At 57.0% G+C, this 19,229-nt stretch overlaps 2 protein-coding genes across 7 annotated transcripts in view; one reads left to right on the forward strand and one right to left on the reverse strand.

The window, feature by feature from the left end:
* Positions 1–2,630, forward strand: part of LOC109394960 (EF-hand calcium-binding domain-containing protein 3-like) — a 13,547-nt gene extending 10,917 nt beyond the window's left edge. Inside the window, exons 4-9 of the mRNA XM_019665551.1 lie at positions 632–775; positions 1,132–1,203; positions 1,288–1,408; positions 1,655–1,839; positions 1,949–2,122; positions 2,494–2,630. Coding sequence (XP_019521096.1) covers positions 632–775; positions 1,132–1,203; positions 1,288–1,408; positions 1,655–1,839; positions 1,949–2,122; positions 2,494–2,630 — 833 coding nt within the window. The remainder of the gene's footprint in view (positions 1–631; positions 776–1,131; positions 1,204–1,287; positions 1,409–1,654; positions 1,840–1,948; positions 2,123–2,493) is intronic.
* Positions 2,631–2,686: 56 nt separating this feature from the next.
* Positions 2,687–19,229, reverse strand: part of FMNL1 (formin like 1) — a 24,258-nt gene continuing 7,715 nt past the window's right edge. Inside the window, exons 2-28 of one of the 6 annotated variants that reach the window (XM_019665684.1) lie at positions 17,787–17,870; positions 16,547–16,630; positions 15,732–15,805; positions 15,260–15,343; positions 14,750–14,887; positions 14,440–14,457; positions 13,034–13,142; positions 12,386–12,462; positions 12,108–12,201; positions 11,138–11,212; positions 10,724–10,834; positions 9,498–9,647; positions 8,873–8,974; positions 8,453–8,711; positions 7,891–8,190; positions 7,595–7,719; positions 6,744–6,946; positions 6,061–6,295; positions 5,826–5,894; positions 5,203–5,283; positions 4,990–5,119; positions 4,663–4,826; positions 4,305–4,406; positions 4,068–4,163; positions 3,686–3,806; positions 3,420–3,518; positions 3,074–3,163 (exon numbers count right to left, since the gene is read on the reverse strand). In XM_019665684.1, the coding sequence (XP_019521229.1) occupies positions 3,427–3,518; positions 3,686–3,806; positions 4,068–4,163; positions 4,305–4,406; positions 4,663–4,826; positions 4,990–5,119; positions 5,203–5,283; positions 5,826–5,894; positions 6,061–6,295; positions 6,744–6,946; positions 7,595–7,719; positions 7,891–8,190; positions 8,453–8,711; positions 8,873–8,974; positions 9,498–9,647; positions 10,724–10,834; positions 11,138–11,212; positions 12,108–12,201; positions 12,386–12,462; positions 13,034–13,142; positions 14,440–14,457; positions 14,750–14,887; positions 15,260–15,343; positions 15,732–15,805; positions 16,547–16,630; positions 17,787–17,870 (3,177 nt within the window). In that variant the 3' untranslated portion in view covers positions 3,074–3,163; positions 3,420–3,426. Of the gene's footprint in view, positions 3,164–3,419; positions 3,519–3,685; positions 3,807–4,067; positions 4,164–4,304; positions 4,407–4,662; positions 4,827–4,989; positions 5,120–5,202; positions 5,284–5,825; positions 5,895–6,060; positions 6,296–6,743; positions 6,947–7,594; positions 7,720–7,890; positions 8,191–8,452; positions 8,712–8,872; positions 8,975–9,497; positions 9,648–10,723; positions 10,835–11,137; positions 11,213–12,107; positions 12,202–12,385; positions 12,463–13,033; positions 13,143–14,439; positions 14,458–14,749; positions 14,888–15,259; positions 15,344–15,731; positions 15,806–16,516; positions 16,631–17,786; positions 17,871–19,229 lie in introns of all 6 variants that reach the window. The other 5 variants (XM_019665679.1, XM_019665678.1, XM_019665681.1 and 2 more) reach the window with 5 other exon arrangements.

The raw sequence follows: 19,229 nt of genomic DNA on the forward strand, positions 1-19,229 counted from the left end.
GGGTCACTGCGAGAAGCAGTTGACTGCATTGTAACCTTCCCTCTATGCCAGTCTAATTTGTTAATTTGTGTATCTCAACAACCCCAGGACTGTGTAGGACTGTGTGTGTGTGTGTGTGTGTGTGTGTGTGTGTGTGTGTGTGAAGGGTGGAGGGAGGGATGGATTGGTGGATAAGAAGATATTTGGATGGTGAGTGGGGAGTGGGTGGATGGATGAAAAGGATAGAAGAAGGAAGAGAGAAGAGAAACTGGGAGAAATGATGGAAAAAATGAATGAGTTCCCTGCCCCTCTAAAGGCTCCTGCAGCCTCTAAGCATTGCAGCTCCAGAGCCAGACTGCCAGAGTCCAAAGCCCAGCATTGCCCTACTGGTGGTGTGACTTTGGACATGAGTTTTGAATGTTTTTCATACAAACAGGCCCAAACATGAGTTTTGGACATGAGAATTGAATGAGCACTTAACAAGTACCAACGCACAGCAGCCACTGTTGTTCTTTATATTAAAAGTTATAATATTAGCCCAGGGGGTTGGAGTTACCCAGGTCCTCAGTCTCATCTGAGCTGGAGTGAGTGGATCTCAGGGTTCCTGAGGGTATGGTTCAACTTGCTGCCTGCCCCCACACCTTGCCCCCAGCATTCCAGGATATCTTCAAGCTTTTCAGCTCCAGCCCAACCGGCACTGTGGACATGCGCAGCATGAAAGTTGCCCTGCACAACGTGGGTCTCCAACTGAGCCCGCAGGAGATGTGTGAGGCTCTGCAGCAGGCAGACTTGGATGGTGGGTGTCCCAATCTCTGCCCTCTCATCCTCTCCACCTCTAGCCCTGAAGAACACCTCCCTTGCCCACTGAATTCCTGGCCTGGTCCTGTTTTAAAGTTTCCTCTTCCAGGAAGCCTGCCCTGATCAACACCCCTATCCCATAGCCCCTAAATGCTTCTGCTGTGTTAACCCTCATCCTGACGTGGGATTCCCCCAGGGCAAGGACTATTTGTCCCCCACTCAGCCAGGGTTGACGCTTGGCTAGAGGCAGGACTGGCTTCTTATGCCTGGAACTTCTGGCAAGCCCCTGATCCTCATGCAGGGTACCTTCTACAGGTACAGGCACCCACAGCACTTCCTCCTCTCTCTTCCCAGGTGATGGAACCGTAAGCTTCCAAGACTTCCTAGGTGTCCTCACTGACAGCCACCGCCTTGCTCAATGTCTCCGTGAGTGACAAGACTGGTGGGACAGAAGTGGACCTGGCCTGGGGAAGGCTCCTCCTCACCCTCCCCTGTGGTCTTTGACACCAGGCCAGGTGACAAACAGCCGGGTCTGTGACCCCCAGAACCTGCAAACCCTGTTCTTAGAGATGCTGTTTAAGCTGATGAGGCAGGGCTTTGTGCCTTACAAGTCGGCGCGGGAGGTGATAAGGTGAGCACAATTGTATCCAGCTTCAGAACCCAGGATGGGGGAGCAGACTCTGCCCCATGCAGGGGTACCCTCGTGTTCCTGCCCCAGAGATGAGAGCCCTGAATTCTGGGTCAGTTTCGTGGGGGACAACTTGCCCTAGGCCAGCGGCAAGGGGCTTCCTGTCCTGCTCTGGTTTCCCCACCTGTGAGATGGAGAGTACTGGGGGAGGTGGTGTCTGAGGCAGCTGCTCCACTTTTCTCCGTCAAGCTACTACTCCAAGAAGCAGCGGGCCCTGCGGTTGAACTCGGGCTGCAAGAGCCCGGGCCGGTCCCACAGTCACGGCCGCCCGGCGTGCGTTCAAGCGGGCCTCACCTTCTTCTGCCAGGCCGCGCGCCTCAGCGGCCTTACCAACACGGAGCTGGTGCACTCGCTGCGCAGACTGCACAAAGCAGGTGCGCGCCTTTGTGGGGCTGGGAGGGCCCGCGGGAGAGGGTACTGTCACTCAGGACCGGCTCTCAGGTCTGGCCTCTCCTTTTCCTCCTATGGGCTTCCCCACCCCAGGCGTGCACAGCCCCTACTCTCAGATACCTATCCTGGCCGAGGGGACGCGGCCAGAATACAAGACGCGGAACCGGGCCTCGCGCCCCGAAGTCCGACTTCCCAAGTCCTACCCCTCCAAGTCCTACCCCTCCAGCTACCCCAAGCTCGGATCCAACCAGGGGCGGCGCAACCAAGGTGAAAGCCCGGGGGAGGAGGTGGGGCCAGCGGGCGGGGGCGGGCCTTGCGAGGGGTGGGGCGAGAGACCAGGGAGGGGGCAGACAGATGGGATGTGACAAAGCGGGAGGAGCGGGGCAGGCGAAGAGTGGGTGCAGGATTCCAAGAAATGGGGACAGGGCCGACAGAAATGGAGGCGGGACAGGCGGAGATGTAATCTGAGATCCCTCACTGGCGTGACTAAGAAAACAGGGTAGGGTACCCAGGTAGGAGGTGGGACTGGCAGAAGTGGGCCGGGCAGGCACAAAAGCAGACTGAGGTGGAGCTAATCCAGAGTCTCAAAGCCAAATGGTAGGCTGGACCCTCCACCCGCCCCATCTGCCCTCCCGCAGAGTTCGGGGACCAGCCATTAGAGTATACGCACCCCTGGAAGCTGGCTCCCTCTCCCCCAACGCTAGTGCAGAAGCAGCCCTTCTCCCCTTCACCAGCCTGTTTGCAGAGACCTGCTATGAAGAACTTGTACAAGTAAAGCATTTGCTGAGCAAAACAGGCTGCAGTGTGATGGGGGAGTGGAGCAGACGCAGCTCTTTTGCAAACATCTTTATTAATCTTGTATAAAAATAAGGTCCATGGAGAGTCCCCGGAACTGGGAGTGGCGGCAAGGTTGCACTTTATAAGTTACGGGCCAAGCTCCCACTGAGGCTAAGTACAGTATGGCTATTGGGGGGAGAGGGGTGCTGCAAGCAGCATTTGGTGGAGGGGAGGGGCTGGCAATGCTGTCCCCCTGTGGCAAGATGAGGGTGCACCGGCCCATTTGTGATGGGCCCATGGCAGGGGACAGTGGCAGAGGGGGCTGCCCGGCCCAGCCGAGCTGAGGACCACTTCCTTGAGCCCCAGCTTGCCCCGGCCCCACCCCACCCCACCTCCACTCCCCATAGTCCATCTGCAGAAATAGAGGCTACAGCGAGAGGTCGGAGGTGACCTGCAAAGGGGGTCCAGGGGGACGCCGGCGAGCACTGCGGCGGCCTGTGTCTGCACGGATGTAGGGCTGGTTCCGCAGATCTGGCAAAGGAGACACATTTACCCTTCAAGAGTCTGCCTAGGGTTGGGACCACCACTCCAGGGCACAGGCCTCACCCTTACAGGGACCTGGGTTGTTTGCATGTAGAAGGGGGCCTGTTTATGTTTACCAGACCCCCCAAACACATACCAGCATGCATGGCCTAGGGGCGGGGGCAGCAGGACTCAGTCCCCACCCCCCAAGGGCCCCCAGGGCTGTGGACAGCAACTGGGACCAGAGGCCAAGCCATCTGGGTACCTGGGGGCTAGAGGGGTATCTCCTCTCCCAGGCTGGCCTCACAGAGGAGCCTGGATGTCCGCTTGCCAGTGCGGGCCGTGAAGGGCACCGTCTTGAGCACTGAGGGTTGCGAGGGAGGAGGGGAGAGAGAAAGGAAGAAGAAAAACAGACAGAAAAAAGTAGTAAAGAGGCCGTGAGGCAGTCAGACCCCCAGGGTGGGGTGGGGGATGGACTGGAGGACAGCACAGGACAGACTGAGGGCAGGATAGGCCTGGTCAAGCCCTCACCTGTGATGATATCTTCAATGGCCCCATCCCGGTCACTCTCATAGATGAGTGGCTCCTTCTGCTGCTTCCGTTTTAGCTCAGAGATGAGGTCCATCTGTTGCCGCCGGACCTTGGGTGGGGACTGGAGGGAGGGGAAGGGTATACGGCTCCAGCTCTGGGATCCCCCCACCCACCAAGCCATATCTGTCTGGTTCCCCCCAGCAAGCCCCCACTGCTGGCTTGAGCAGAAGGAACCCCTTCCCAACCCAGGCTACCGGGGCACCATCCTCACCTTGGGCAGGGTGTATCAGTAAATAAAGGGGTGCAGAGGAGGGCCAGATCTTTGGGATGAGGACACCATGCATCCCTGCATCCAGAGCCAAGCTCAGAGGCAGCTGCCTACCTTAGGTGCTGGGGGCTCCCCTCTGCCCGGCGTGTCAGCGCCTGCCTCCTGGGCAGCTGCTTCTTTCTTCCACTGTTCCACCTCCTGCTCAGCTTTCTGAGGGGCCAAAGTGGGTCTCCATGAGCAGAAGCCTCCCTCACCTATCCTGCTCCCCAGATAGAAGCAGCCCCCACCCTTCCTACTCCCCACGTGGAGAGGTTGCAGTGCCCTACAGTGGTGCCCACCAGAAACACATACCTTGTAGGCCTTGACGAAGCGGCTAAAGAGGGAAAAGAACATGGAAGGGGACGTGGTCTTGGGGTTCTCTCCGAAGTACTCCACCACAGCTTCATAGGCCTCCTGCAGGCACAGCCTGTCAGCCCCATCAGCATGAACCGCTCGGAGCCTGACCACTTCTGTACCCTCCATTATGACATCAGCCACTTCATCTCAGCTTCTCCTGATGCCCCCCACCCCATTACTCCTCCTCCGTTCCCCAAGGTGTCCCTGCTGTGGCCATGCCCCTCTAGGCCTTAGCTATTCAGCCCTACCTAGGTAGCCCTTCATACCCCACCCTCCCCTCCCCACCTCCAGGGCTGGGCCATCCCTAGTCCACCTGAGCTGTCTTGCTGTCTGCCAGCAGCTTATCCATGGTGGGCGAGTTGGTCCTCAGGAACTCCTTGAGCACCACACAGTCATCCTGCCGCACAAACTCCCGCTGGGTCAACTCGAGGCCTCGTTGCAGGGAGCGCACATCCCCTAGGACGCTGTCCAGGGACACTGAGTGGAGGGGAGGGGGGGGGCAGTAGAGAGGCAGGGAATCAGAGCGGCAGCATTCCTGTCCAAATACATCCTGTGGTCCCCTTGCTTTCTCCCAGCCCATATCGGTCCCCAGAGCTGAGCCCCTACCCACACTCAAAGACAGGCTGTGGCCCACCCATACCTGAGCCTGCCTTGTCCAGGAAGTGCAGGTCACTGTGGAAGCCTGTGAGCTGTGGATACTTCTCAGCAATGACCTTCACCAGGTAGTGCAGCAGCGTCTGCTTGCGGTCAGTTGACTTCATCTCCAGCAGCTGCATGAGGACCTGTTGTAAGCCACAGGCCACCAGCCCTCTCCCATCCCTCAGGCCAGGGGACCCCTTCTCTCGCCTCTTACCGCATCCAGACTCTGGAGCCGGAAGCCATAGGCTGCTCCACGCTTGCTGCTGTTCATGTAGTTGCCAAAAGCCAGGACGATCTGGGAGAGGCAGGGGGAGAGCTCAGCAGGGTTCTGGGCTGAGGAAACGTTTCCCCTGAAGTATGAATTGCACAGAAAAGGTAGCAAAGAGCAAGCCCCACACTCAGCCCCCACTGCACTCCTGCGTGGACCCCTCAGATCCACGACACATGTACATGCATGTGTACATGTTTGCCACGTGCATGGCTAACACCATGACACATCCAACTTCATCCTCTGCTATTCCTACCCAAAACTGTGAGGCCAACATCCCCTCCTAGGCTATGGGGTCGCCGCTTTCTAACAGCCATTTCTAATGGTTCCCTGAGCCTCCACTGAGCAGGTGTGGGTTTTCTGCTAACCCACAGAGGGGCAGAGCCCTCAGGCAGGGTCTGAGGTGCGCTGTTGTAGACATGGCCCCCACCCCCATGTTGAGCCTGCATGTGAGAGGTGGGAACATATTTGCTGCACCTGGGGTGTGCAAGGCAGGGCCAGGATCTCCCTCTCACATGACCCAGAATAGGAGCCAAGGGTGGACCCTACCTCCCAGGCTCTTGCCCTACCTCCAGGATTTGGCGGAGTTTATCAGAGGACTTGATGGACATCGAGGCTGCAATGACGGCATTCAGTTGCTGGGGGTGGGATAGGGGAGGCAAGTTAAGTTGGGGTGGGGTGGGAGCAAGCCCGCAGGAGGCTCAAGCGCTCTCCAACGCCCTCTTGGAGCCCAGGCTGGGAGGGGCCTCCTGCTCATCCCCAACCCAGGCTGCACCCACACCGCCCTGCCTGCCCCGCCCACACCGGCATGAGCAGCTGGACAGTATCCGGGAAGTTGCCCAGGAACGTGAGTGTGGTCATGCGCTCTGGCAGGCGCGGGATTCGGCTGAAGCGCAGCATGAAGCGGTCCTCCTCTGACAGCTCCTCCACTGGCCGCTGCTCCCGCTCAAAGCGAGCGATGAGGCTGCGCTCATACTCCGTGGGCAGGAAGCGGGTCAGCAGCTCCAGGAAGTCCAGGCCAAGGGCCTGGAGGTCATACCTGGAGGCAGAGGGATAGGTGTCACTCCATCAGTTCTTGAGAGGAGGACTATCCCCTCCCCCTCCTTGATTAAATAAATGGACTTCAGTGTTTGCAATTTGCCAACAGCGTCAGGAAACAAGAGAGAGGAGTCAAGGAAAGCTGGCAGCTGAGAAGCCTGGGGTCCCCATCATACATCACGCTTAGCTGTAAATGCCTCAGTCTGAGTGCCCATAGCTGGGTAAGGAGGGAATGGGAATATCTGTCTCAGCGTGGACTCACAGTATGGCCTCAGTTTCTCAGCCTGAAAAATGGGAACAAGGTTCCCCGCCCTACTCCCTTACCGGGATTGGTATGAAGCTTGGTGGGCTCTGTCCCATAGTTGGGGCTATTTTACTAGGATCTGCCTAATGACCCTGGCCAAACTGAGGGGCTGAGCTGCCCACAAGCCCCGGGCAGAGGTACTCACGTCTCGATGGCCTGGCAGATGCGGTCGGCCCCCAGGTTGCCCTTGCGCAGCGTGATGGCCAGGTTCTTGGCCCGATTGGCCTCAATGAGTGTGGCCTTGCTGGGGGCCTTCTGGGCTGCCTTACCCTTGAGAGCACCAAGGTCCAGGCTGGGACCTTGGGACTTAGTCTTGAACTGCTCCTCAAAGTCACTCATGTCCAGCTCCTGAGGGCACAGAGAGGGTGGGGCTGGGTGGGGCCAGGGTCTGATACATTCCTGGCTCAGCACTCTGCTAGGTGCTAGAGCCACCTATACAGCTCTGACCAGGCCACTGGCAGAGAATCAAACCAGTTACCCAGGTTGACCACAGGCCCTGATGGAGGATATCCTGAGGAGAAGGAGCAGCACCCAGCCCAGGGGACCCACACCATTACAGCAGAAGGAAAAGCTGAATTGGCCAGGGTTGTAAAAAAGGGAAAAGGGAAGGGCATTCCAGGCAGAGGGAACAGCATGAGCAAGAGAACACATCCGTTTTGGAAAACTGAAAGTGGAATTAGAAGGACTGAAGCCCTGTTTGTCTGTGAGAAGGTGGTGGAAGAAGGGCCTGAAAGGAGGAGAGAAGCCAGACTTGGGGGAGGGATGTGTCTGTCTGCAGGGATCGAGGGAAAAGCCTTCAGGGGAGTCAGGATACACTGCCTATTACACTAGATGCACTGATCCACTTTGGCTTAATGCCCATCCCTGGGCCTCCATGTCCTCATCTGTAAAATGGGATGGAGGAGAGGAGACAACCACCCCTAGTGCCCAGCATGATCCAGGCAAGTCCCCTGTTCCTCTGGTGCCCACACTGGCACCCGGTGGGGCCACACTCACCTTCAGCACCTTCTCATCATTGAGTTCAGTAAAGACTGTGCCTGTGATCTGGCTGGGTTTCAGGGCCACCCAGTTTAAGAGTGGCATTCTGAACTTGGTCTGGATGGGTTTCTTGGCCTTCACTCCTGGGATAAGGAGGGAGTGGTGAGTACTGGGGTGGTAGGGGGTGAAGTGGCTACAGGGAACCAGAGCCCAGACAGGGCGGGCAGGAGGCAGTAGGAGGCCCAGGATCCTGGAGGACACTGAGGCGGAAACCCCACCCTCCATCTTCCCCCAGCCCTGAGCGGTCCACTCACCTGGGCCCATCTCTGGGCTGGGCCCTCCAAGGGCATCAGAGGGGCCTCCCGGAGGCGGTGGGGGCGGCGGAGGCACCAGCCCATCAGTGCCAGGAGGCGGCGGCGGTGGCGGAGGTGGGGGCGGCGGGCCTCCCGGCAGTGGCGGTGGGGCTGGGGGCTCTGAGATGCCTGGGAGGGGCGGGGCCGGTGGGGGCGCTACTGGCGGGGCTTCCTGCTCGGAGGGAATGCTGGGCAGTGGAGGCGGAGGCGGAGGCGGCGGGGCTGCTGCTCCCACAACCGGCTCTGCTGCAGGTGGGAGATCTGAGCCGAACGAATACCCAGAACGGGGAAGGAGAGAGTCAACTTCTGGGCTGGGGTGGTCTCACCTCCGCCCCCCCCCTCGCCCCTCTTACGCATGCGCACTGAGTCCATTTCCTACCCACAGCTCACCTACCTGAGCCTGGCCCACAACCCAACCCAAACCCACCCTCTCCCACCTCTCCCTGTGGGTGGTGTCCTTAGGCGCCCCCTCTAGGCCCTGGCTCCCCCACCCTACCCCACCCAGCTTGAAGCTACTACGCACCTGGGCTGGGGAAACTGGTGGGCACTCCCGGAGTCCCGGCATCACTGCCGCCTGTAGTTGCCACAGCGACGGGAAGAATCTCGATGGAGACAGCATCCCCGGGCCCCCGCAGGATACGGATTAACCCCTTCTCCTCCAGCTCCTCCACCTTCAGCTCTAGGGCCGAGGGCCGTGCGGGGGCGGGGGCAGGCGCAGGCACTTTCTCAGGCTCAGGGGGACGCCTGGAGACGCCCATGGGGGTCGACTCGCTGAAGCGCTCCTGCGAGCACCACCGAGGGAGAGGTCAGTGCCCACCAGTAGGCCTGGCATAGAGCCCCATCCTCTTTCCAGGGTGAAGGGCGGTATCAAGCCTAGAACCCCCAACTGGTCTGTTCTCGGGAGCCCAGCCCACCCCCGGCGGGCCCACGCCCTCAGCCTCACCCGCAGGGTCTCCAGCTCCTTTCGGGCCTGGCTTAGCTGCTTTTCCAGCTCTGCGATCTTGGCCATGGATTCGTTCTCCGCGTCCCGAAGCCGCTCTGTCAGCTGTGGCACCAGCACATGGTAAGTTCCCACCCGCTGCCGGGCACTGGCACCGCCGGTGAGGGGGCGGCATCAGGCATGCCTGCCTGGAGGGCTGGGGGAGGCTTCCTGCGTGCTTAGCCCAGGGTGCCAGGTGGGCCTAGCCTGGCACTTGAACCCAAGTGGGTGAGGCACACTGAGACCACTAACGCTCTCTCAGGAGGGAAATCTAAGGCACCACTGATGGGGGAGGTAGGTACAGAGAAAACTGAGCTGGACGGGGCCTCAGGCTCTGGGTTCCATCCAAGTCAGGGCCTGGGGTCTAAGCACTGGGAGAGGAGGGGCCTGCCTTCCTCAGAGGTCCAACACAGTGTAGGAGCAACATGAACCCTCACTGAGAAAGACACTCAGAGGATTCAGGTCAAACGCAGGGGCCAGTCAGACAGCCATCCCCAATTCACACCCAGAACTAGCCTTTGAGGCCCAGTGCCTGATGGCAGTGTGGGGCCCCGTGGGCCTACTGTGTGGGTTCGGGAGCAGCTCTCACCAGGGCCACCTGCTCCTGCAGCTCCTCCATGTGCTCCAGCACAGCATTCTTGGTCTCAGTGTCCTCCAGCAGCGCGCCCACATCAAAGACATTGTCCAGGTATGCCTGGATCTGCACCTGCAGCTTGTCGCTCTCTGTGAGCCGAAGTCTCTGTCCCCAGATGGAAGGATGGGGGAGGCCTGGTGTGAGGGATCTTTCCAATACCCCCCCATCGCCGCCAGAGCCCAGAGGAAGGGGCCTGAGCCCTAGCCTGCTTTTTCTTTATTTTTTCTTGAGCTATAATTCACATATCATAATTCACTATTCTAAACTGTATAATTCAGTGGTTTTTATTATATTCACAAGGTTGTACAACCATTACTACCATATAATTCCAGAACATTTTCATCACCCCAAAAAGAAACCCTATCCCCGTTAGCAGTCACTCCCCATTCTCTCCTCCCCCAGCCCCTGGCAACCAGCAGTCCACTTTATGTCTCTATGGACTTACCTATCCTGGACATCTTATATAAAGGAATCATGCGCTCTGTGGTGTTTTGTGTCTGGCTTCTTTCACTTATCACAATGTTGTCAAGGCTCATCTATGTTGTAGCTTGTATCATTAGTTCATTCCTTTTTTATGGCTGAATAATATTCCATTCTATGGATATATCACCCTAGCTTGCTTTTCACCTTCTGTTAATCCTGGCTTTCGTAAATCCAATCTCAAAGGCCCTGATCTTCCAGGAAGCCTCCCAAAGGAGTCCTAGAAGAAAGCTATAGCTTTTCTGCTCAGGCTGGACCAGGAAGCATCAAGCCCCTCTGTCTACCTTCCCCAGGGCAAGGAACGTCTCTGTGACCCGGACCCATCCAGAATGAGCCAGCTCTCACTTTGGCCCAGTTTCCCTGCACTCCCCATTCTGTGCTCCCAGAACCAGACCCAAGACCACCTAGAGCCTGTTTAGTACCTGCAACAACAGCTCCATGGGTGCTGGGTGCTTATTATGTGGCAGACATCATCCTATTTAGAGTCGTTATTATCTCTATGATGCTCTTATTTTACAGATGAGAAAACTGAGACTCAGAGAGAACAGACCTGTCTACATGGGCTAGGAAGTGGCAGAGCCAGAATTTTGAACCCAGGTCTTCCTGACCCCAATACCTGTGCTGCCACCCACTGAGCCATACTCTGCAGTGGGCAAATGATTAAGTCCAGGGGGGAGGGGGACACGGAGTGCAGGGCTCACCTCCAAGTACAGGTCCAGGCCCAGGTGGGTGAACTCATATTGCAGAAAGACACGGAAGTTCATGTTCTCCACCGAGTGTACCACAATGTTGATGAATTGCATGCAGGCCACCTAGGAAGCGGGAGCATGAGCAGGTCTCTGATCCTCTGGATGGGATCAGTGCCTTCCTCTCTCCCCATCCCCCCACATTTACTCCCAAATCTGCCTCCCTCAATACATTTCTCACTCCACTAATCCAGCTTCGTCCCTACCCATATTTCTCCATGTCCCCTCCCTCCAGACTTCCCCTCTCTGACATCCATTCCTCGCCCAACAACCACTCAGTCCTCATGCTTCGCAGGGGCAGATACCCAGGCCGCTGGCTACACCTTGCACCTGAGAGGGAACCGGCCCAGGCTAGGCTCCTGAGCTCACCATGAAGTCAATGTTGCTGTCCTCATTCCGGAAATATTCCATCAGCTTTTCAAAGCGGTGGTGCTCCCCACACACCTGGTGAAGAGAATGGCTGTCACTAAGGCCCCAGTGACACACCTCCTACGTCATCTTCCAGCTGCCACCCTTGTGCCTTTATAGGCTCTTTTCAAGTTAAATCTAAGTCAGGCCATGTCACTCTTCTGCTCAAAACCTCCACTCTCTGAACCTCTCACAGCCCTCGCCCTCACTTAACTACTCTAGCCACACTGGCGTCCTTGCACATTCTCACCTCAGGGCCTTTGCACTTCGCATCTGTCTGGTGTGCTCTTACCTAAGATAGCCACCATGCCAAGCCCCTCATTACCCTCACAGCTTTGCTCAATGCTCACCTTCTCATTGAGGCTTCCCGACCATTTGCAACCAGTCTTCCTCCCCCTACAGCATCCCTGACGTTTTCCCTGTGTCATTGAGCATTTTCGAACACACTATGCAATTTGCTTACTTATTATGTTCTCTTGTCTTACGCTGCCTTATTTCTTTTGTTCGCTGATATATCCCAAGTGCCCACTCTGTGCCTGGCACACAGTAGGTGCTCAGTAAATTACTCATTAAAGGAATGAATGACCACATGCTGCGTTCTGCACCATATTCTCAAGCATTTACTTCTCATGAGCTGGTTAACCAGAGTCATCAACTTCGAGATATATGGATCAAGTCCAGTTTGGATCTGGCAGGGCTGAGGGTCAGAGATTCAGCAGATGCCTACAGTTGTCCCTGTTGCCCCAGGCAGTGTCCCTACGTGACTGTGCACCTTCCCTTCAGAGCTTCCCTATCCCAGATTGTCCCCACCCTAAGTTCCCCAAATGCCCAATGTCCCCAGCTGCCCTGAGCAAAGGCCACAACTGCCAACATCTGGGCTCTAAGCAACACTAAGAGGGTAAGTACGCCTTTGGGTGGGGGCTTCCATTACCTCCTTGAAGTTGTCAAAGGCCGCAAGGATGATGTCGTGTCCTCCCCGCACCAGGCACACAGCTGCCAGCAGCTCTAGCACCAGAGCCTTGGTTCTGGGGAGCGAAGGGGTGGGTTATCTCTTGAGAACAGGCAGGCCCCACAGCAAGGGGCTCATGGAGGACAGAGAAGCTGGTGGTGGGGCAGAACGAGCCTGAGAAGTAGTCTTGAGAAGCGGGGTACAGAGTAGGCAAGGGGTCACATCTAGATATGGAAAAAGGTTAGGGGCCTGGGCCTCACCTGGGGTTCTTGTTGTTGAGGCTCAGAGCGATCTCATTGACACAGGCTGGGTGGTTCATGACAAGGCTGAAGCCAGACTGGGGAGAGGGGAGAGGTCAGCTCCTCCAAGCAGGCCCTCCAGGATTGCCATCTCCCTCCTGCCCAGCACCTCGGGCATTGGCAGTGCCACGCCATTCTGGTCTCTAACTGCCTTCAAGCTTAGGAAGTTCTTCATATCCACCCACAACCTCTTCTACGGCAGCCAAAGCCTGGTCCTTCTTATTAAATACCATTGTCTGTTCAAAAGTCAGTGTCAGGACTCAGCACCTTGGACGCAGTGAGTCCTCAAAGGCTGGCTGAGTGAGGAAGGACTGGCTTCACCAATCACTCCTCCAAACGAAATGACCCAGAGCTGCTCTCCCCCTGGGCCTGGTGTCCAGCCTTTCTTGGTGGATATGCCTAAGTTACCATTTGAGGCATCCCAGCTCCCAATCATGTCTGAGGGATCTGACCAGGAAGGGTCAGAAATCTGGACTTCCCCCTCAAGACTTTGAGCCAACAGCCCAGATCCCCAGGGTTCTCCATTGGGGGACAGGCTGGGGGCATATTTGGTCCCAGAACCTCAGCAGCTTAGGGAGACTCCGGTGAGGACAGGCCCGGCCGACCAACCTGGTAGTTCATGATGGCACGCAAGCACATAATGCAGACGTGGACGTCATCCTTTTGGCTGACGATGCGGGAATTCCGCAGGGTCTTCCTGCTGTGGGCCGGGGTCAGCCTGGGTGGGTTAGGAAGGAGGCAGCAGGGATCAGAGTCCCAAACCCTGTTTCCCATTTCCCCCACCACTCAGATGGCCTCTGGGATAGAAGGGGGCACATCTACCCAACCAAAGAGGCCAGCTGAGGGCAAGAAGGCCTTCTCAGACCCTAGGCCTGGGGCCTGGCATGCTGGGGAGGACATGAGGAGGGAGTCAGGAAAACAAAGCTCCTGAACAATAGCTTGGCGTTAAGGGTTACTACTGTGTTATGGAGATGGAGAGCCTATAGAAAGGAAAGACAGCCTAAGCCCGGAAACCGCCATGGAAATGCTCTCCACAAGGCGGCGCTCATGGCCACATGGGCTTATCTTCCATCTTGAGAGCACAGACTCCAAATTCAGACTGCCTTGCTTCAAATCCCAGCTCACCCCTTCTTAGGCAAGTTATTTCATTTCCCTGTGCCTCAGTTTCTTCATTTGTAAAACAAGAATGGTGGTAATAGTACCTCCCTGATACAATTGTTGGGACTGTGAAATGAGCTCAGAACAGTACCTGACACATAGTAAGTGCTACATGAGCATGCTTGCTCATTCTTTTCTAAAAAACATGTGATTTTTTTCATTCCTGCAGAACTGCCAATTGTGACTTCTACCTCAGGTCCTCTTGACAATTCTATCCTATTTCCAACAACACTGTGAGGCCCCACCTCCTTCCTCTGCCTGCCACATTGCCCTTCTCTCATCATTGCTCAACTATGCCCCTGAGTCTTTGCTCATGCTGTTCCTTCTGCCTGGAATTCCTTCCCTGTCCCCACCACTGCTCGTAAAGCCTATATCCATCGCAAAACATAATTCTGGTGCCATCTCTTCTGGGAAGCCTTCCTGCTGCCCGAGGCAGTGGCTGCCTCCCTTCTCAGAGCTCCCAGTCACACCTCCATGACAACCTATCACACATTGTCCCCTACTAGACCAAGCGTTCTCAAAGACATGGTAATCTGTCTCCTGAGCACCTGCCATTGTAAATGTTTTGTTCAACATATGAATGAATGAACAAAGAAACATATTGTGAAACATTGGGGCTTAATATATGAAGTTAGTCCCCCTAGGCCCAAAGTAGGAAGAGAAAAAGCTGGGTTTCCATATGAGGCTCCAGGGCCATCTCCTTCCCTCGCCTCACCTCCCAACAATGTGCCCTAAGTTAGGGTGGGGTGACCTATCTGCAGCAGCTGAACCCAGGGGCATCAGTTGAATGCCTCACCCAACCCTATCACCACCCAGGAGACCACCAGGCATGCACCTGCCCCCAGATGGCTACATACCGGGGAGAAGGGGGACACCTGGAGGCCGCATGGAAGAAAACAGGGGGTTAGATGGATATAAGAGGGGTCCCACTGACCCAGAAACCCCTCTTTATTCCAGACCCACCCAGATTTCAGCCTCTAGGTGCCCACCCCTGAAGGCTTATTAACACACCATATCCCAAGCCCTATTTGAGGCCCTTCCTCTGATCCCCACGGCCAGGCTACCCCTCCCACCATCCCCAAGGGCCCAGGGTAGGCCTGGTTTGGTGCAACAGTCTAGGGGTGAAGTCTCCATTCTCCCCATCACCCTGCCATGGGGCCCACGTACTTGATGGTCAGGTGGCGATTTCTGGGCTGTGATGGCAAGGATGAGGGCGAGCCCTTGCTGAGATCTTCCACCGACTGCTCCAGGGGCTTGCTCTTCTCAGAGCTGGGGGCCCCATTGTCTGTGCTTTCCATGTCATACCTGGGGGTCAGAGTAGGTTTGGAGGCCAGCATCGCAGGGGCACTTAAGAGAGGGGTGGAGGGAATTGAGGAGAGAGATAGCTCTACATGAGAACCTAGCGGGGAGGAGGCTGTATTCTTGGCATTGTGCTAGGCCTAGCAGGGGAAGAAGGAATGGTGGAACAACAGAGTAAGCCATCCAGGTCTCAGCTGACCCTCCCAAGATACATCCCTCCCTGCCCATGGCAAGCCTTCAGGAAGAGGCATGGCTCAGGGCCATGGGTGGGCTTGGCTTCACTGCTTGGAAGTGACCAGAGAAGTGGGTGAGGTGCAGGGAGGGGAGCACGGATCAAGACTCTGAGGAGCGGCATGAGGGCCAGGGCAGGGGGCTTACGTGACAGAGCACTGGGCAAAGGCCAGGTACTCCAGGAGCACATCCAGACCGCGGTTCTCCTCATTGAGGAACTCCTGCACCCACCTGCGGGGCACAGCACTCCCTGAGTTCTAGCCAGGAAGGAGGTCCTGCCCGGAGTGGGCACAGAACAGACATGGCAAGGGTCCCTGGTGTGCCCTTGCCCCAGGAAGACGCCAAGCAGCCCCAGCCTCAGAAACCCAATGATGCTCAGGGATGGTAGGGGGCTCAGGCAGGACGCACAGTTCAGCCATGCCTCAAGGGGCAGGCAGAGCATGGGTAGGAGAGGAGGCGGGGAAGCTGTCCTGGAGACAACACCCCATAGGTGGCTCACAGGCACAGCCTGTGCCAGGAGACGGGGGTGGGCAGGGGAGCAGCTAGGGGAAGCACCAGGGGCTGCCTGGAGGCAGGGCTCCCCAAGGCGCCCCAGAGGGAAATCTGAGTCCTCGCTCACCCAATGTGGTTTGTCCTCAGGGAGATCTCCAGCTCCCGCAGCACCTGAGTCGACTCCTGAACTCGCCTCTTAAACTGGAGGCCAAGAACAGGGGAGTCAGTGAGTGGAGCCTGGCCTCCTACAGGCCCAGCAAGCCCTGAAGCAGCAACCAGCCCTCCCCTCACAACCAGCCTTTCACGCTCAGCCTCCCCCACCACCTCCAAACACCTGCCCAACAGAATAAGCATTCTTAGGCTACACATATTCCCCCACGCACAGACACAAAGGGCGCACACAGATACCTTCATACAAAGACATACAGCACACACACACATACCCCCTACCTGGGGACACAGGGTACATATGCTTTCAAACATAAACACCCCAGGTACACACACACACACACACACACACACACACACACACATTCAGACAAAAGCACCCTGAGTACACAGATATAAGGTACACACGCATCCATACGAGGACACATGGGGTACACACACACACCTGTACATGGACTCAAGGGTACACACATCCATATGTGGACACAAAGGTACATGCACATCATGCACAAACACACAGAGCGCGAACACCTATACAAATACACGTAAGCGCACAGGATATGCAGAGGAACCTGTTGAAAGTGCCTGCTCAGGGCACTCTCAGTTCCCTGTGAACACACACGCACACTCACACATGCATCCACGCAAGGAAAGTTTATACATACAGCTACTCCAGCTGCCCAGAGTCTAGAAGGTTAGAAGGAACAGGGGGAAAGGGACAGAGAGAAAGAGGGAGACGTGTACCCCCAGGTTGGACATCCAATCCGCTGCTACCTTTCGGCTGACCCCACCAGTTTCCAGGTAGCTCTTCAGCTTCTGGATATAGGCTGCAGGGGGGTTCTTGACTTGAAACCGCTCCTAGGGAGATGGAATGGGGTGTACAGGGAACCAGCCAGGGCAAATGACCAGCCTTTGTACCAGGGTCCCATTCTCAGCTCTGACTCGAGGTCCCAGGCTGCTTAAGACCCCTGTGAAATATTAGAGACCTAACCAAACAATCCACCAGGCCACTTTAAAAGACCCCAGCCCTCAGCCTACCCTTCCCCTTCCCACTGTGGCCTCACAGGCCACAGCCCTCGCACAGCCTTGGGGTGGGGTATGGAGGGATCAGACCTATCATACAACCCACCCTGGGGGTGGGAGGGACTCAGACCGGAAGTAGGTGGCACCTTCCCAGCCCCCACCCACCTTGGCCCACAGTCAGCCCACAGCTGGGAGTACTGGGAGGAGGAACACTGTGAAGCTTCCTGTCCTGCAGTTCCTCCCATCTCAGTCCATTAGCAGCAGCAGAAGGCCCAGCCCTGGCTCCCAGGGGAGACTCCTTGATCCCACTCCCCACCCCCAGCCTCCACTGCCACAGGCCCCGCTCCCTCCCTCACTGAATCACTGGGGCAGCCAGGCCCTGCCCCACCCCAGCAGCGGGAGGGGTCCTCCTGCTACCATGGACAGCAGCCCTAGAAACTTGGAGGGGCCAGGGCAGCCAGTGAGGCATAAAGGTAGCAAGCCCAGGCGCCTGACTAAGCACCAGGAGACAGCGGTTCTTGGGAACTGGTTGACTTTGGGGAGCAGCTCCTCTGGGCCCAACATAAGAGGAGGATCAGGATCCTACCCCGTCCTCCCCACCTCTCCTGGGGGTCAAACGAAGATGTCCAACTCTGGGGCTGCTCCTCTCTTCCCCATCCCAGAGCCGGAGGGTCAACAGAGCCTGCTCCAGGAAGCTCCGCAGGAGGATGGCGACATGACCCCGGCCGCACTGGCCAGTGCCCGGACTAGCCCCCGCCACCTCTTCAGAGGGCAGAGCCAGCCCTGCTGGTGACTCATAAGGTCCCCACGGAGGCCCATGTCCCGGAGAGAGGGATTCTGGAGTCTCGCATTCTCCCAACACTCTCCCCAGATGCTACAGCCTCTGGGCAGGGTCTTGGCCCTATGGACAGCATGGCGGCGCCCCCTCTCCTGCCAACCCCAGCCTGGCCAGTGCAGGGCACCCTGGTGATGGGAGGGGCCTGATACTCACCTGGTCACAGATGAGCTCCCACTTCTTCTCATTGTCATACTGACTCAGCAGCTGGACTTTGTCTGGGGGCAAGTTCATGCAGTTCTGGGGACGGGGAGGACAAGATAAAAATCCTTAGCTTGGTGCTCCAATATGGGGGAGGGGAACATGGGCATTTTCAGGGAACCCACTAAGAGCCAGCTCCCTAGGAGGTCTGTCATACACCTGAATCCCCATCACCCTCACCTGGGGAGATAAGTAGTGTCCGCCAATGAGAAAACCGAGGCCCAGAGGTGGGGTACCTTGCCCTAGGCCCAACAGCTAGAGGGTGACACTGGGATTTGAATCCAAGTCAGCCTGACCCCAGGGGCCTGGGCTCTGTGCTCCCCATACCGCCTCCCTGGCACAGCTGGCATGGAGGCAGAGTGTGGCTTCTCAGCCTAACTCCCTGGGATCTCAGCCACCTCTGGGCTCACTTCCCATATACAATAAGCAAGTATCTATCATCTCTTCTCCCATTTGGGTGGGGAGCTAAGAGGCGAGCATATGCAGGCAGGCCCAAGTGCGGCCAGGTGTGGACTGTACCCTGTTCCCACATGCCACCAGACACCCTATGTGTGCAGTCCCAGCCCAGGGCACCAGTGTCTCATGAACACCAGAAAGCCTCTTGCAAGGCTGAAGACAGCAGCCTTCTTCCCCATACCTCTCCAGCCCACTCCCATCTCATCACTTCTGGAAAGAAGAAGGTGGGGAAAGGCTGAGGGAGCTGATGTCAGAAGGGCAGGGAGTTCCAAACAAGTACATCATGTCTGTGGGGGCCGGGGATTCCTGGAGAAGGTCACCCAGCCACAGGATCTGGAGAGAGCAGCCAGCACATTGGGTCTGTGGTGCTGGTGGCCCAGGCTGGGATTCCCCTCAGGAGCTAAGAAACGTCAGCGTTGTTCGGCCTGGGGCCTCCCTCTGGCCACAGATGACATGGGTGCAGCAACCTTGACAAGCTTCTCCCCCACAGGGCAGGCATAGGGTCCCACCTGGGGCTGTGGAATCACCAGGTGTTGCCAGCACTGGGAGCCCCCTAGATCCCCAGGACTTGGCATGTCTCCCTAATAGACGCAAAAGACAATGCCAATTCACCTCAATTTAGTAAACTCTGGGTTTATTGAGCGTCTACTGTGTCTGACCCCAAAAGACAGTTCCGGCTCTCAAGGAGCTCCAAGTCTCCACAGGTGATGTGGAAGGAAGCCCTTGTCACCCATTCTGGTGGCCCAAACTACACATCCTCAATCACGTGGCCCTTAGAGGAGACCACAGCTGGAGCAGAGAGGGGGCCACACCCACCCCAGCCTCCTCAGCCTGCTTCCTCTCTGGGGTGCTGGGCCTCAGTCTGGGGCTCTAGCCAGACCTCATCCCCAAAATCACTGCTTTAAGGCCAGCACCCGACAACAGGAAGCTGGGTGCTTTCAG

This window comes from Hipposideros armiger, unplaced genomic scaffold (genome assembly GCF_001890085.2).
Source record: "Hipposideros armiger isolate ML-2016 unplaced genomic scaffold, ASM189008v1 scaffold_447, whole genome shotgun sequence".
Lineage (NCBI taxonomy): Eukaryota > Metazoa > Chordata > Mammalia > Chiroptera > Hipposideridae > Hipposideros > Hipposideros armiger.